We start from the raw sequence: 15,325 nt of genomic DNA, 5'->3' as shown, positions 1-15,325 counted from the left end.
CCTGTTGAGGGCAGTGTAAAGTACTGCAGTGCGCAAGCGCCGGGCTTCTCAGACCTTTCCCGGCGCCTGCGCACTGCAGTACATTGCTCTGCCCTCAACAGGTCCGATAAAGTACGCCTGCACAGGAGCGGCGGCAGAAAGACAAGAAGAGGACGCCATCGTATGAAGATGGGAGGCGCTGCACCCGGACCGCGACGCCCATCGGACCGGACCGCAACGGACCGCCCCTGGGTGAGTATAATCTAACCTCTTTTTCTTATCTTTCAAGTTACATTGCGGGCTTATATTCAGTAGATAAGCCCCTGATGCCGGTGGCCGTAGCTTATATACGAAAAAGTAAGTGACAGATTAAAAAAGAGGGACACTGAGGAGCTGTCCATCAGGCTAGTCAGGCAGCAGGGAGGAGGGATACCTAGGAATTGTCAATAAAGCTAGGCAGACAGATTTTAAGCAGCAGCAGAGAAGAGGGACACTGAGGAGCAGTAAATCAGGCTAGGCAGGCAGAGATTAAGCAGTAGCTGATAAAAGGGACACTGCCCAGCTGTCAGTCAGGGTAGGCAGACAAATATTAGGCAGCAGCAGGAAGGAGGGATACTGAGGAGCTATCAATCAGGCTAGGCAGGCAGAGATTAAGCTGCAGGGAACAGGGACACTGAGGAGATGTCAATAAAGCTAGGCAGGCAGAGATTAAAGCAGCAGCAGAGAAGAGGGACACTGACTAGCTACTAATCAGACTAGGTTGGTTGACAATGAGTTAAAGAGGTTTTCCGGTTTTAACTCGTTATCATCCTAAGGCTCGCAGAGGGTTAAAACCATAAACTCAGATGGTACTTGCCTTTCCCTGCTTCAACTGTGGTTTTCCATCAGGGCTCTGGTCTATGCTGACAGGCTGCAGCGGTGACATGCACAGTACCCGTGTTAAATAACTACTGCAGCCTGTAAGCAGAGCTCAGAGCCGTAGTGGGGGTCCGCCGCAGGGGTGGGCAATGGACAGTACCATCTCGCTTTATTATTTTAACCCTGTGCTAGCCTATGGATGATAAAAAGCTAAAAGGGGAAAAAAACCTTTAAAGTATCATAAAGTGTTACAAGGATGTTGCGACACGGATTTTTACAGTGACTGAGTACACCCCTCACCGATTTAATAATGTATCCAATCTGTATTGTAAAGCTGGTGACCAATCTCTTTAAAGGGACACTGTCACCTGAATTTGGAGGGAACAATCTTCAGCCATGGAGGTGGGGTTTTTGGGTGTTTGATTCACCCTTTCCTTACCCGCTGGCTGCATGCTGGCTGCAATATTGGATTGAAGTTCATTCTCTGTCCTCCGTAGTACATGCCTGCACAAGGTAATCTTGCCTTGCCCAGGCGTGTACTATGGAGGACAGAGAATGAACTTCAATCCAATATTGCAGCCAGCATGCAGCCAGCGGGTAAGGAAAGGGTGAATCAAACACCCGAAAACCCCGCCTCCATGGCTGAAAATTGTTCCCTCCAAATTCAGGTGACAGAGTCCCTTTAAGAGTTGAAGGGAAAAAAAGTACAAGAAAAATACTGCAAAGAAGACAAACACATGGTTATTGAGGTCTCCCCTCTCAACACAGTGAAACCCCCTAATAATTCCAGATTCACTGCTGCAGCGCTGAGAAAAGCTTATTTTTAATCATAGGTAAAAATGAGTGATGTCTGCAATAAATCAGATTGTCTTTGTACTTTCACCTCTTAGAATAAAGTCTAATTTGTTTATCCTCTGGAAATGTCAGCCACGTCAATCTCGCAGTCAATGTACACAGCTCCTGCCTGCAGCCATGTGCGTATCTGCCGAGCGCTCCTGTGGGTGGGGGTCCTCTGTGCGCTCCTGTGGGTGAGGGTCTGTGCGCTCCTGTGGGTGGGGGTCCTCCGTGTGCTCCTGTGGGTGAGGGTCCGTGCGCTCCTGTGGGTGGGGGTCCTCCATGCGCTCCTGTGGGTGAGTGTCCGTGCGCTCCTGTGGGTGGGGGTCCTCCGTGTGCTCCTGTGGGTGAGGGTCCGTGCGCTCCTGTGGGTGGGGATCCGCTGTGCGCTCCTGTGGGTGAGGGTCCGCTGTGCGCTCCTGTGGGTGGGGTCCTCTGCGCTCCTGTGGGTGAGGGTCTGTGCGCTCCTGTGGGTGAGGGTCCGTGCGCTCCTGTGGGTGGGGGTCCTCCATGCGCTCCTGTGGGTGAGTGTCTGTGCGCTCCTGTGGGTGGGGGTCCTCCGTGTGCTCCTGTGGGTGAGGGTCCGTGCGCTCCTGTGGGTGGGGATCCGCTGTGCGCTCCTGTGGGTGAGGGTCCGCTGTGCGCTCCTATGGGTGGGGGTCCTCCATGCGCTTCTGTGGGTGAGGGTCCTCCGTGCGCTCCTGTGGGTGGGGGTTCTCCGTGAGCTCCTGTGGGTGGGGGTCCTCCATGCGCTCCTGTCGGTGAGGGTCCATGCGCTCCTGTGGGTGGGGGTCCTCTGTGCGCTCCTGTGGGTGAAGGTCCTCTGTGAGCTCCTGTAGGTGAGGGTCCGCCGTGCGCTCCTGTGGGTGAGGGTCCTCTGTGAGCTCCTGTAGGTGAGGGTCCTCCGTACGCTCTTGTGGATGAGGGTCGTCTGTGCGCTCCTGTGGGTGAGGGTCTGCCGTGTGCTCCTGTGGGTGAGGGTCCGCTGTGCGCTCCTGTGGGTGAGGGTCCTCTGTGAGCTCCTGTGGGTGAGGGTCCTCTGTGAGCTCCTGTAGGTGAGGGTCCTCTGTGAGCTCCTGTAGGTGAGGGTCCTCCGTACGCTCTTGTGGATGAGGGTCGTCTGTGCGCTCCTGTGGGTGAGGGTCTGCCGTGTGCTCCTGTGGGTGAGGGTCCTCTGTGCGCTCCTGTGGGTGAGGGTCCTCTGTGAGCTCCTGTAGGTGAGGGTCCTCTGTGAGCTCCTGTAGGTGAGGGTCCTCTGTGAGCTCCTGTGGGTGAGGGTCCTCCGTGCGCTCCAGAGGGTGAGGGTCCTACGTGCGCTCCTGTGGGTGAGGGTCCTACGTGCGCTCACATAGTGTTCACTGCCCCGAGACTCGATGTTCACAAATTAATCTCTCCCCAACCAGCAGCACGGCTGATTTATTGAGCATTGTCCAGGCACTGCCAGATACTGAACAGACATAACCGACCGGCACGTCCGGCTAATACCGCCGGAAAATGTCAGTCCCGTACCTGCTACATGGCCAGAAGAATTTTTTTTTTTTTTCACATTTGTAACCAAACCAGTCTTTAGAGGTCGTTTTTTTTATCATAGAAAAATAAAACTATTCATTTTATAATGGGTCCAAAGCAAAAATAAAAAGTTATTGTGCACATTTGTGCAATCTGGTGTGTGACAGGATACAAATCAGCGTCTACATATTGTGGTATAAATGGTAAACAGCCCAGTAACCCACCCTTCACCCGACCGTGCACCCCCTTACATGACATGGGTACATACCTGCCACATATACAGGTGTATGACGTGTGCCTCATCCCTCCACGTGCGTAGCAATAGTTTAGGAACACGCTGCAAGAGAAAGAAACCTAGGATGACCGGCGAATATAATATATGCATGATAGTACACAGGCATTAATGGTTCGGAAGAAAACATGGCGGCTTTCTTGATTCCTTCTTATGCGAGCTTCCGATGAGCAGAGACAGGCGGTGCATGTGCCGCCACCTCACCGATCACTGGTGGGCAGATGATGGCCAGACTTGGCAATCAATGGGACTCGCATCTATCAGACATTTTTTGCTTAAGAGTCTCTATAGCGGGGCAGTATTGATCATACCCCATGGACATGAGGAAAGCAGCCATATTCTCTCATATAAACCTTTCAATAGCAAATCATTTGCTCCCCCTAGACAGATAATGGATGGGGGTCCGGCAGCCTAAACTGGGGGTGGCCAGCAGTTATTACTGAGTAAAGCTGCCAGTATGACTGGTAAATGGTCACGTAATCCATGAAGAATGTGATAGACTTGTTGGCCAACAGCAAGGGATGAAAAGGAGGACCCTACCTCCAGCTATGTCTATGCCCCCCACATGCTGTGATAGGGAACATGACTTTGGGACGTCGTTCTTTACTCCTAAAACTTGTATTACATGGAGTGCTAGGATCCGGTCTGTAGCACAGCCGCTGTCAGTCTCTTCCTGACGGAGGCGCTGTTTAGTCTTCACAGATGACAGGCTTTACTCAGATCCATTGTGTCATAAGTTTCCCTGCGAGCGATAGTAAATATGCATGGAGAGTAATTAGTGTGAGATTACAGATCGCTCTGCGGACCCCGGCTCTGAGCTGCGCACATTCATTCTTCACTGGTAATTTTGCTAAAATAAATAGCCGTGGCAAGCCCATGTTTTGGCTGCCAATCAAAGCGGGGCAGATTTCATGGAGACGGTCCCAGAGGAGAAGGTGGTATTGTCTTATCTGAGCACCAACCCGCAGGATTAAAATGGAGAATTTCACAGTGTTTGCTGCTCCAAGTAACAGCAGTAAGTACAGAATGTCAGACTGAGCCGCACTCCACCTATTCTACAGCTGGGAAATACAAAAGGGTTTGTGAGAGAGCGCAGTGCTGGAGTTGTAATGGGGGCACAATGGGGACTGGTGCTTAGAAACCCCTCAGTTACATAACAGGGGACTGGGGAGTAAATACAGCCGCTGAAAAGGAAGACTATGGAAAATCAAGAGCCCAGGAAGGAGAAGGGTCCATGAAACAAGTCTGCCCATATCTATCCCCCAGAAAAAGGAGAGAAGGTGGAAGACAGAATCTTACAGAAAGAGTGAAAACTACTGTGTATAGTAATCAAAATAAAACCAAAATTCTGTATTGATAAATGTCTTCCTATAAACAGTACATAACACAGGATCCACCCACAGCTCACCTCCTCCTCATCATCCTGTACAATGACTGATAATACCTTTATATACAGTAGATAACACAGGATCCACCATTCACAATAGGTGATGTCACAGCTCACCTCCTCCTTCTGTACAATGACTGATATCACCACTATATACAGTAGATAACACAGGATCCACCATTCACAATAGGTGATGTCACAGCTCACCTCCTCCTCCTGTACAATGACTGATAACACCTCTATATACAGTAGATAACACAGGATCCACCATTCACAATAGGTGATGTCACAGCTCTCCTCCTCCTCCTGTACAATGACTGATAACACCTCTATATACAGTCGATAACACAGGGTCCACCATTCACAATAGGTAATGCCACAGCTCACCTCCTCCTCCTGTACAATGACTGATAACACCTCTATATACAGTAGATAACACAGGATCCACCATTCACAATAGGTGATATCACACCTCACCTCCTCCTCCTGTATAATGACTGATAACACCTCTATATACAGTAGGTAACACAGGATCCACCATTCACAATAGGTTATCTCACAGCTCACCTCCTCCTCCTGTATAATGACTGATAACACCTCTATATACAGTCGATAACACAGGGTCCACCATTCACAACAAGTGATGTCACAGCTCACCTCCTCCTGTACAATGACTGATAACACCTCTATATACAGGAGATAAAGCAGGATCCACCATTCACAATAGGTGATATCACAGCTCACCTCCTCCTCCTGTACAATGACTGATAACACCTCTACATACAGTAGATAACACAGGATCCACCATTCACAATAGGTGATATCACAGCTCACCTTCTCCTCCTGTACAATGACTAATAACACCTCTATATATAGTAGATAACACAGGGTCCACCATTCACAATAGGTGATGTCACAGCTCACCTCCTCCTGTACAATGACTGATAACACCTCTATTTACAGTATATAACACAGGAACCACCATTCACAATAGGTAATGTCACAGCTCACCTCCTCCTCCTGCACAATGACTGATAACACCTCTATATACCTCTATATACAGTATATAACACAGGACCCACCATTCACAATAGGTGATGTCACAGCTCACCTCCTCCTCCTGCACAATGACTAATAACACCTCTATATATAGTAGATAACACAGGATCCACCATTCACAATAGGTGATGTCACAGCTCACCTCCTCCTCCTGTACAATGACTGATAACACCTTTATATACAGTCGATAACACAGGATCCACCATCCACAATAGGTGATGTCACAGCTCACCTCCTCCTCCTGTACAATGACTGATAACACCTCTATATACAGTCGATAACACAGGGTCCACCATTCACAATAGGTGATGTCACAGCTCACCTCTTCCTGTACAATGACTGATAACACCTCTATATACCTCTATATACAGTAGATAACACAGGACCCACCATTCACAATAGGTGATGTCATAGCTCACCTCCTCCTCCTGCACAATGACTGATAACTCTATATACCTCTATATACAGTATATAACAGAGGACCCTCCATTCACAATAGGTGATGTCACAGCTCCCCTCCTCCTGTATAATGACTTATAACACCTCTATATACTGTAGATAACACAGGATCCACCATTCACAATAGGTGATGTCACAGCTCACCTACTCCTCCTGTACAATGACTGATAACACTTCTATATACAGCTGATGACACAGGATCCACCATTCACAATAGGTGATGTCACAGCTCATCTCCTCCTCCTGAACTATGACCTTTGAAAACGCTCAAGCTGCTTCAATACAAAACATAAGGTCTGGGTCAGCCTATTGATGCTAAATTTGGATTTCCACTAGCGACATGAAGTAGGAGTCTAAAATAGCCCCAGTGGACCGTGTGGAAATTGTAATATTGCAATTTTTTTTACTACAAATCTTTATTTGAAAAATAAAAAAACATTAAATATGAAATAACTGTAACATAAAACAATAGGCCATTTTTACGACACGTTTCCTTTAAACTATACAATTCCTGCACAACTAGAGGGAGCATAGGAGCTTCATGGTATAAACCTGTCTGCAGTGAGCTCCCCCTAGTGGGGGTTACAGGTAGCCAAATTTTTATTTTTACATTTAAAGATTTTGTTTGATAGTTAAAAAAAAATCTCTACTAAGCAACAATGAACCAATAAATAATTAAAGATATTTTAATCCGCCTGATCCAGCACAACACGATTTATTTTTTGCGTAATAATAATGATGAATTAAAAACCCTGGACAAAAACTTCAACTTTCTGCAAAGGATTTGGAGGTTTGTATCAAAAAATTAGAGCTTGGATTGCAATAAAGATATATATTAAAAATATGCATAAAAGATGAAATTCAGTTTAAAGAAATGACTGTCTGCGATGGGCGGGAGAAAGCAGGATGTGCACCGCCTCCTCGCCCCGCTGTCCTGCACCAGGATGGCGCTCAGCAGCAGACATGAGATCACTGCCTTCTGAACTCCGAGTCTATAAACTGGTGACAGGAGACAGCGGAGGCTCAGAATCTCTACAATGTTTTTATTTTCTTCGGAGAGTTTGGAACCGTTCCTCGCTGCGGTCGTGTCTAGGACTCGTGTTCATCGGCTTTATTACAAACATGTAATAACGTGTTAATAGCATGCATTATTCCGTGTGGTCGTATGAAAAGCAGCACATCGTTTCCGTCGCAGAGTTTTAGTCCTTGATCTGTTATAATTTACTAATAAAACATCTGAAGGTCAATTATCTTCACGGACGTGTTAAATTATTATTATATGCTGTGCCAACACCAGTGAACGCAGCGGGGACGAGCACATTCACAGCTCGGCACCTGGATCAGCAGAATTCTAACCACGCGGAATTGGAGACGAAGAAGCAATCTGCCGAAGTGATTAGGTGAGGACACAATGTGGAGGAAGATGAAGGTTATCATTTACTAATACGGCGAATATGAGGCCGGGATCACATGTGCGGCTATTACGTTGCATCATTGGGCAGGTCGCTATAGGATGTAGATTACTGGAGTCGGGTGGAAATGATCCGAATTGTATCATGAGCCACAAATACAGCGGCAGCCAGGCTCTCAGTCTGTGGACGATCCTGGCAATCATCTTTTTGTCTTCATACAGGAGGAGGAGGTGAGCTGTGACATCACTTATTGTGAATGGTGGCCACTGTGTTACCTCCTGTATACAGAGGTGTTATCAGTCATTGTACAGGAGGAGGAGGTGAGCTGTGACATCACCTATTGTGAATGGTGGATCCTGTGTTATCTACTGTATATAGAGGTGTTATCAGTCATTGTACAGGAGGAGGAGGTGAGCTGTGATATCACCTATTGTGAATGGTGGATCCTGTGTTATCTACTCTATATAGAGGTGTTATCAGTAATTGTACAGTAGGGGGAAGAGGGGAGCTGTGACATCACCTATTGTGAATGGTGGATCCTGTGTTATCTACTGTATATAGAGGTGTTATCAGTCATTGTACAGGAGGAGGAGGTGAGCTGTGACATCACCTAAATAGTGGATCCTGTGTTATCAGTCTTTTTTATCCTGCTTGTGATAATGAGACTGTCGAAAACTTCTTAAAGGGAACCTGTCACCCCGAAAATCGCGGGTGAGGTAAGCCCACCGGCATCAGGGGCTTATCTACAGCATTCTGTAATGCTGTAGATAAGCCCCCGATGTTACCTGAAAGAGGAGAAAAAGACATTAGATTATACTTACCCAGGGGCGGTCCCGCTGTTGGTCAGGTCAGATGAGTGTCTCAGGTCCGCTGCGGCGCCTCCCATCTTCATTCCATGATGTCCTCTTCTGATCTTCAGCCACGGCTCCGGCTCCGGCGTACTTTGTCTGCCCTGTTGAGGGCAGAGCAAAGTACTGCAGTGCGCAGGCGCCGGAAAGGTCAGAGAGGCCCGGCGCCTGCGCACTGCAGTACTTTGCTCTGCCCTCAACAGGGCAGACAAAGTACGCCTGCACCAGAGCCGTGGCTGAAGATCAGAAGAGGACGTCATGGAATGAAGATGGGAGGCGCCGCAGCGGACCAGAGACACCCATCTGACCTGACCAGCAGCGGGACCGCCCCTGGGTGAGTATAATCTAACGTCTTTTTCTCCTCTTTCAGGTAACATCGGGGGCTTATCTACAGCCTTACAGAATGCTGTAGATAAGCCACTGATGCCGGTGGGCTTACCTCACTCGCGATTTTCGGGGTGACAGGTTCCCTTTAAAAAGAACAATGAGTCTAAAAAAAAGTCCCATTGGACAATGCAAAAATTTCAAATTATTAATTTTGTTTTTAATAAAGATCATGATATGAACAAAAAAAAATTGTCAAAAATATATATAAAAAAATACATGTAACACAAAAACCTAAAGTAAACAATAGATAATTTCTTGATTCCCTGTAGGTGTTTTCTGGATATTTTATCCAGTGGTAACATACATTACACGTCCATCCACCAGATAGCTCCTGTAACTGATTACAAGGAGGTCTCTATTCTTCCAGATTCATGTCTGACACAGTACGAGACACAGAGAGATGAGGAGCAGACGTAGATGATAACAAGATTATTGCTTAAGAAAACCCTGAAGATATAAACCTGTCACCTCTTCTGCATATCCCGTGTATTGAAACCAGCGCGATCCTCGCATTAGGCCTCATTAGTGCAATCTATATTCCACGTCAGCGGGTCCCAGGACTATCATCACTTACCTTCAGCAGCACTTGGATTTAAGGAGAGCATCATTAATTTATGGAGGTGATTAAAATCTTGCCATAGCACCGAGGAGGTGCGGGACAAGAGGCTTTGTAGACTATCCCCAATATAAGATCTGACTGACAGCCCTGGAGGCATGCCGGCTGATATCCAGCCCTCAGGAAAAGTAGAGAAGGGCCCATCAACCCAGCAGAAATTTAAATACAATAGACTTAAGGAAGAAAATGGAGATAAAATAATATCAGCTTGTGATGATTGGGACAACTGCAGCAGCTGGTGCTGGAGCCAGACGGGTACAGACCTCCGCTGCTTGCTCTGGACGGAGCACAAACTGGTGACTGAGGATTTCCAAGACGTAACATCATAGGAAACTGTCCGAGCTCATTACCAACAGCTAATCTATCATCAGCACTGACAGTACAGTAAGTATGGACAACGTTCAGGAGCCTAAAAACATAAGTAATTCTGTTCTTACATTACTGATCCTGAGCTACATCCTGTATTATACCCCAGAGCTGCACTCACTATTCTGCAGGTGCAGTCACTGTGTACATACATTACATTACTGATCCTGAGTTACATCCTGTATTATACTCCAGAGCTGCACTCACTATTCTGCTGGTGCAGTCACTGTGTACATACATTACATTACTGATCCTGAGTTACATCCTGTATTATACTCCAGAGCTGCACTCACTATTCTGCTGGTGCAGTCACTGTGTACATACATTACATTACTGATCCTGAGTTACATCCTGTATTATACTCCAGAGCTGCACTCACTATTCTGCTGGTGCAGTCACTGTGTACATACATTACATTACTGCTCCAGAGTTACATCCTGTATTATACTCCAGAGCTGCACTCACTATTCTGCTGGTGCAGTCACTGTGTACATACATTACATTACTGATCCTGAGTTACATCCTGTATTATACTCCAGAGCTGCACTCATTATTCTGCAGGTGCAGTCACTGTGTACATACATTACATTACTGATCCTGAGTTACATCCTGTATTATACTCCAGAGCTGCACTCATTATTCTGCAGGTGCAGTCACTGTGTACATACATTACTGATCCTGAGTTACATCCTGTATTATACCCCAGAGCTGCACTCACTATTCTGCTGGTGCAGTCACTGTGTACATACATTACATTACTGATCCTGAGTTACATCATGTATTATACCCCAGAGCTGCACTCACTATTCTGCTGGTGCAGTCACTGTGTACATACATTACTGATCCTGAGTTACCTCCTGTATTATACCCCAGAGCTGCACTCACTATTCTGCTGGTGCAGTCACTGTGTACATACATTACATTACTGATCCTGAGTTACATCCTGTATTATACCCCAGAGCTGCACTCACTATTCTGCTGGTGCAGTCACTGTGTACATACATTACTGATCCTGAGTTACCTCCTGTATTATACCCCAGAGCTGCAATCACTATTCTGCTGGTGCAGTCACTGTGTACATACATTACATTACTGATCCTGAGTTACATCCTGTATTATACCCCAGAGCTGCACTCTCTATGTATATAATGTGAGGCCCTCTGATTCCCAGGATATAGCTGCTGTGGATCTCCGTGATCCTCCTTGCGGTCTCCATCACATCTCAGCAGTTCCCTTTGACTATACAGTAGAGCCAGGGTTAAAACTGAAAATAAAATTGTCATTCCTGCAGGTGAGGATGACGGTAAAGAGAATAATAATAGAAGCCATCCTCTCCACCGCTGCCATGCTATATACCTGTCCACTCACAATAGTGTGGCCAAACACTTCCCAGAGAAGAAGTAATCCATCTTGAGAAACGCTCCCTTGGCTCATATAAATCAGAGGTGCGTTACTGTCAGTGAATATCTATGGAGTCATGTGCGGCTTTATCTGTCTACAAGAAACACTGCAACAACGTAAAGAGGAAAACTAAACAAGGAAAAAAAAAACGAACTCGGAAATGTGCAGTAAAACGTCTCTCGTGTGATTGTCACACACACACGTCCATTGTATCGGCAACAGGAGAATGTGATAAAAATTGTGTCCTGACAACGAACAGGCAGAAAATAAACAGCTGACGTGTAGGAAGCAGGAAAAAGGGCCACATTGTTATGTCCAGACGACTGGGTCAGAGTGTCTCCAAGAAGGCAGGTCTTGTAGGGTGTTCCCAGTATACAGCAGGTCTTGTGGGGTGTTCTCAGTATACAGCAGGTCTTGTAGGGTGTTCCCAGTATACAGCAGGTCTTGTGAGATGTTCTCAGTATACGGCAGGTCTTGTAGGGTGTTCCCGGTATATGGCAGGTCTTGTGGGGTGTTCTCAGTATACGGCAGGTCTTGTAGGGTGTTCCCAGTATATGGCGGGTCTTGTGGGGTGTTCTCAGTATACGGCAGGTCTTGTAGGGTGTTCCCAGTATATGGCAGGTCTTGTGGGGCGCTCCCGGTATACAGCGGGTCTTGTAGGGCACTCCCGGTATACAGCGGGTCTTGTGGGGTGTTCCCTATATACGGCAGGTCTTGTAGGGTGTTTCCAGTATATGGCAGGTCTTGTGGGTTGATGCGGTATACAGCAGGTCTTGTGGGGTGTTCCCGGTATATGGGGGCCTTGTGGGGTGTTTTACAAGATACGGCATGGTCTTGTGGGGTGTCCCCTATATAATCCAGGTGTTGTAGGGATTTCCCAGTATATGGTAGATCTCGTGGGGTATCCCTGGCGTATGGTGGGTCTTGCAGCGTGTTTCCTGTATACAGCGGGTCTTAGGGGCCGTTACCTATATATGGCGGGTCTTGTGGGTTGATGCCGGTATACAGCAGGTCTTGTGAAGTGTTCCCGGTATACGCAGGTCTTGTGGGGTGTTCTCTAAACATGGCTGGTTTAGTGAGGTGTTCTCGGTATACAGCAGGTCTTGTAGGGTGTTCCCGGTATACAGCGGGTCTTGTGGGTAGTTCCCTATATACAGTTAGGGCCAGAAATATTTGGACAGTGACAAAAGTTTTGTTATTTTAGCTGTTTACAAAAACATGTTCAGAAATACAAACCAGGGATTCAAGCTTCAGGAGGCTAATTTGCATATTCCAGGTGCCTTCTGGGAGAAGCGAAGTCTCCCTAAGCTAGAAGATCGTTGGGTACAGCCGGGACCAGCTGCTTCGAAAGCATCACCAAACCAGGGATTCAAGCTTCAGGAGGCTAATTTGCATATTCCAGGTGCCTTCTGGGAGAAGCGAAGTCTCCCTAAGCTAGAAGATCGTTGGGTACAGCCGGGACCAGCTGCTTCGAAAGCATCACCAAACCAGGGATTCAAGCTTCAGGAGGCTAATTTGCATATTCCAGGTGCCTTCTGGGAGAAGCGAAGTCTCCCTAAGCTAGAAGATCGTTGGGTACAGCCGGGACCAGCTGCTTCGAAAGCATCACCAAACCAGGGATTCAAGCTTCAGGAGGCTAATTTGCATATTCCAGGTGCCTTCTGGGAGAAGCGAAGTCTCCCTAAGCTAGAAGATCGTTGGGTACAGCCGGGACCAGCTGCTTCGAAAGCATCACCAAACCAGGGATTCAAGCTTCAGGAGGCTAATTTGCATATTCCAGGTGCCTTCTGGGAGAAGCGAAGTCTCCCTAAGCTAGAAGATCGTTGGGTACAGCCGGGACCAGCTGCTTCGAAAGCATCACCAAACCAGGGATTCAAGCTTCAGGAGGCTTTTTTTTTTTGCCTGTAGGACATTATTGCAAGAGAGCTTGGCTGAGTAGATTACACAAGAAGGAAAACACACAGCAAGTCAGCAGGATCTAGGAGCAACATGGCAGATGTGACAACCTACATGGTGAGCTGCAGCATGTGCTACATGTTCACAGATCGACCAGAAGAAGAATCCAATTTCACCTGTCAGAAGTGTAGACTAGTGGCCCTTTTAGAAGAAAAGGTGCGGGGTCTGGAAGAAAGAATTGCAACTTTGAAACTCATCAAAGAGAATGAAGACTTTCTAGACAGAACAGAAGCATCTCTACTGGTCACAGAAGGTGCAAAAAGTGTCAGAGAACCTCCAAAAGCAGATGAGTGGAAGCATGTGACCAAAAGAAGCAAGAAGACCATGGAGAAATCACCAACCACACAACTGAAGAACCGATATCAAATCTTTGTAGAGGATGAAGATGGCACACCTAAGAATGAAGCAATACCAGCAAGCAAAAAAGAAAAGGGCACACAGCAACAAGTGACAGCAAAAAGTACAGCCAAGAAGCAACGAAGAGTGGTGGTGGTGGGAGACTCACTACTGAGAGGCACCGAAGCAGCCATCTGCAGACCGGACATAACTGCAAGAGAAGTATGCTGCCTTCCAGGTGCGATGATCAAGGATGTGACCGATAGGATACCAAAGCTCTTCAGCTCCAAGGACGTCCACCCATTTCTTCTGATACATGTTGGCACCAATGACACGGCAAGGAAGGACCTACCGACAATCTGCAAGGACTTTGAAGAGTTGGGGAAGAAAGTAAAGGAACTGGATGCACAGGTAGTTTTTTCTTCTATCCTTCCAGTAGACGGGCATGGCACCAGGAGATGGAACAGGATCCTTGATGCAAACAACTGGCTAAGACGATGGTGCAGACAACAAGGATTTGGATTCCTGGACCACGGTGTGAATTACTGGTATGATGGACTCCTCGCCAGAGACGGACTACACCTCAACAAACCTGGGAAACACACATTCGCCAGAAGACTCGCTACACTCATCAGGAGGGCGTTAAACTAGAAGAAGAGGGGACGGGAAGAAAAACATTAGACTCGAACAAAGACGACCCAGGAAAACATACTCAGAAGGGAGGTAAGAACATTTCTAAAACAATCCACAGTGAGGAGATTGGAACAAAACAAAATCCTCTAAACTGCATGCTCGCAAACGCCAGAAGCCTGACAAACAAGATGGAAGAACTAGAAGCAGAAATATCTACAGGTAACTTTGACATAGTGGGAATAACCGAGACATGGTTAGATGAAAGCTATGACTGGGCAGTTAACTTACAGGGTTACAGTCTGTTTAGAAAGGATCGTAAAAATCGGAGAGGAGGAGGGGTTTGTCTCTATGTAAAGTCTTGTCTAAAGTCCACTTTAAGGGAGGATATTAGCGAAGGGAATGAGGATGTCGAGTCCATATGGGTTGAAATTCATGGAGGGAAAAATGGTAACAAAATTCTCATTGGGGTCTGTTACAAACCCCCAAATATAACAGAAAGCATGGAAAGTCTACTTCTAAAGCAGATAGATGAAGCTGCAACCCATAATGAGGTCCTGGTTATGGGGGACTTTAACTACCCGGATATTAACTGGGAAACAGAAACCTGTGAAACCCATAAAGGCAACAGGTTTCTGCTAATAACCAAGAAAAATTATCTTTCACAATTGGTGCAGAATCCAACCAGAGGAGCAGCACTTTTAGACCTAATACTATCTAATAGACCTGACAGAATAACAAATCTGCAGGTGGTTGGGCATTTAGGAAATAGCGACCACAATATTGTGCAGTTTCACCTGTCTTTCACTAGGGGGACTTGTCAGGGAGTCACAAAAACATTGAACTTTAGGAAGGCAAAGTTTGAACAGCTTAGAGATGCCCTTAATCTGGTAGACTGGGACAATATCCTCAGAAATGAGAATACAGATAATAAATGGGAAATGTTTAAGAACATCCTAAATAGGCAGTGTAAGCGGTTTATACCTTGTGGGAATA

General features: G+C 46.7%; 1 protein-coding gene across 1 annotated transcript in view; it reads right to left on the bottom strand.

Annotated features, from left to right (window-relative positions):
* PEPD (peptidase D) overlaps positions 1-15,325 on the bottom strand; it is a 156,096-nt gene that overhangs the window by 52,326 nt on the left and 88,445 nt on the right. The window contains exon 10 of the mRNA XM_069739227.1: positions 3,449-3,517. Within this exon, the coding sequence (XP_069595328.1) occupies positions 3,449-3,517 (69 nt within the window). The remainder of the gene's footprint in view (positions 1-3,448; positions 3,518-15,325) is intronic.

The sequence above is a fragment of the Ranitomeya imitator genome, chromosome 9, assembly GCF_032444005.1.
Source record: "Ranitomeya imitator isolate aRanImi1 chromosome 9, aRanImi1.pri, whole genome shotgun sequence".
Taxonomy (NCBI): domain Eukaryota; kingdom Metazoa; phylum Chordata; class Amphibia; order Anura; family Dendrobatidae; genus Ranitomeya; species Ranitomeya imitator.
The sequence above is the reverse complement of the archived record's forward strand: the minus strand, read 5'-3'. Positions and strand labels throughout refer to the sequence as shown.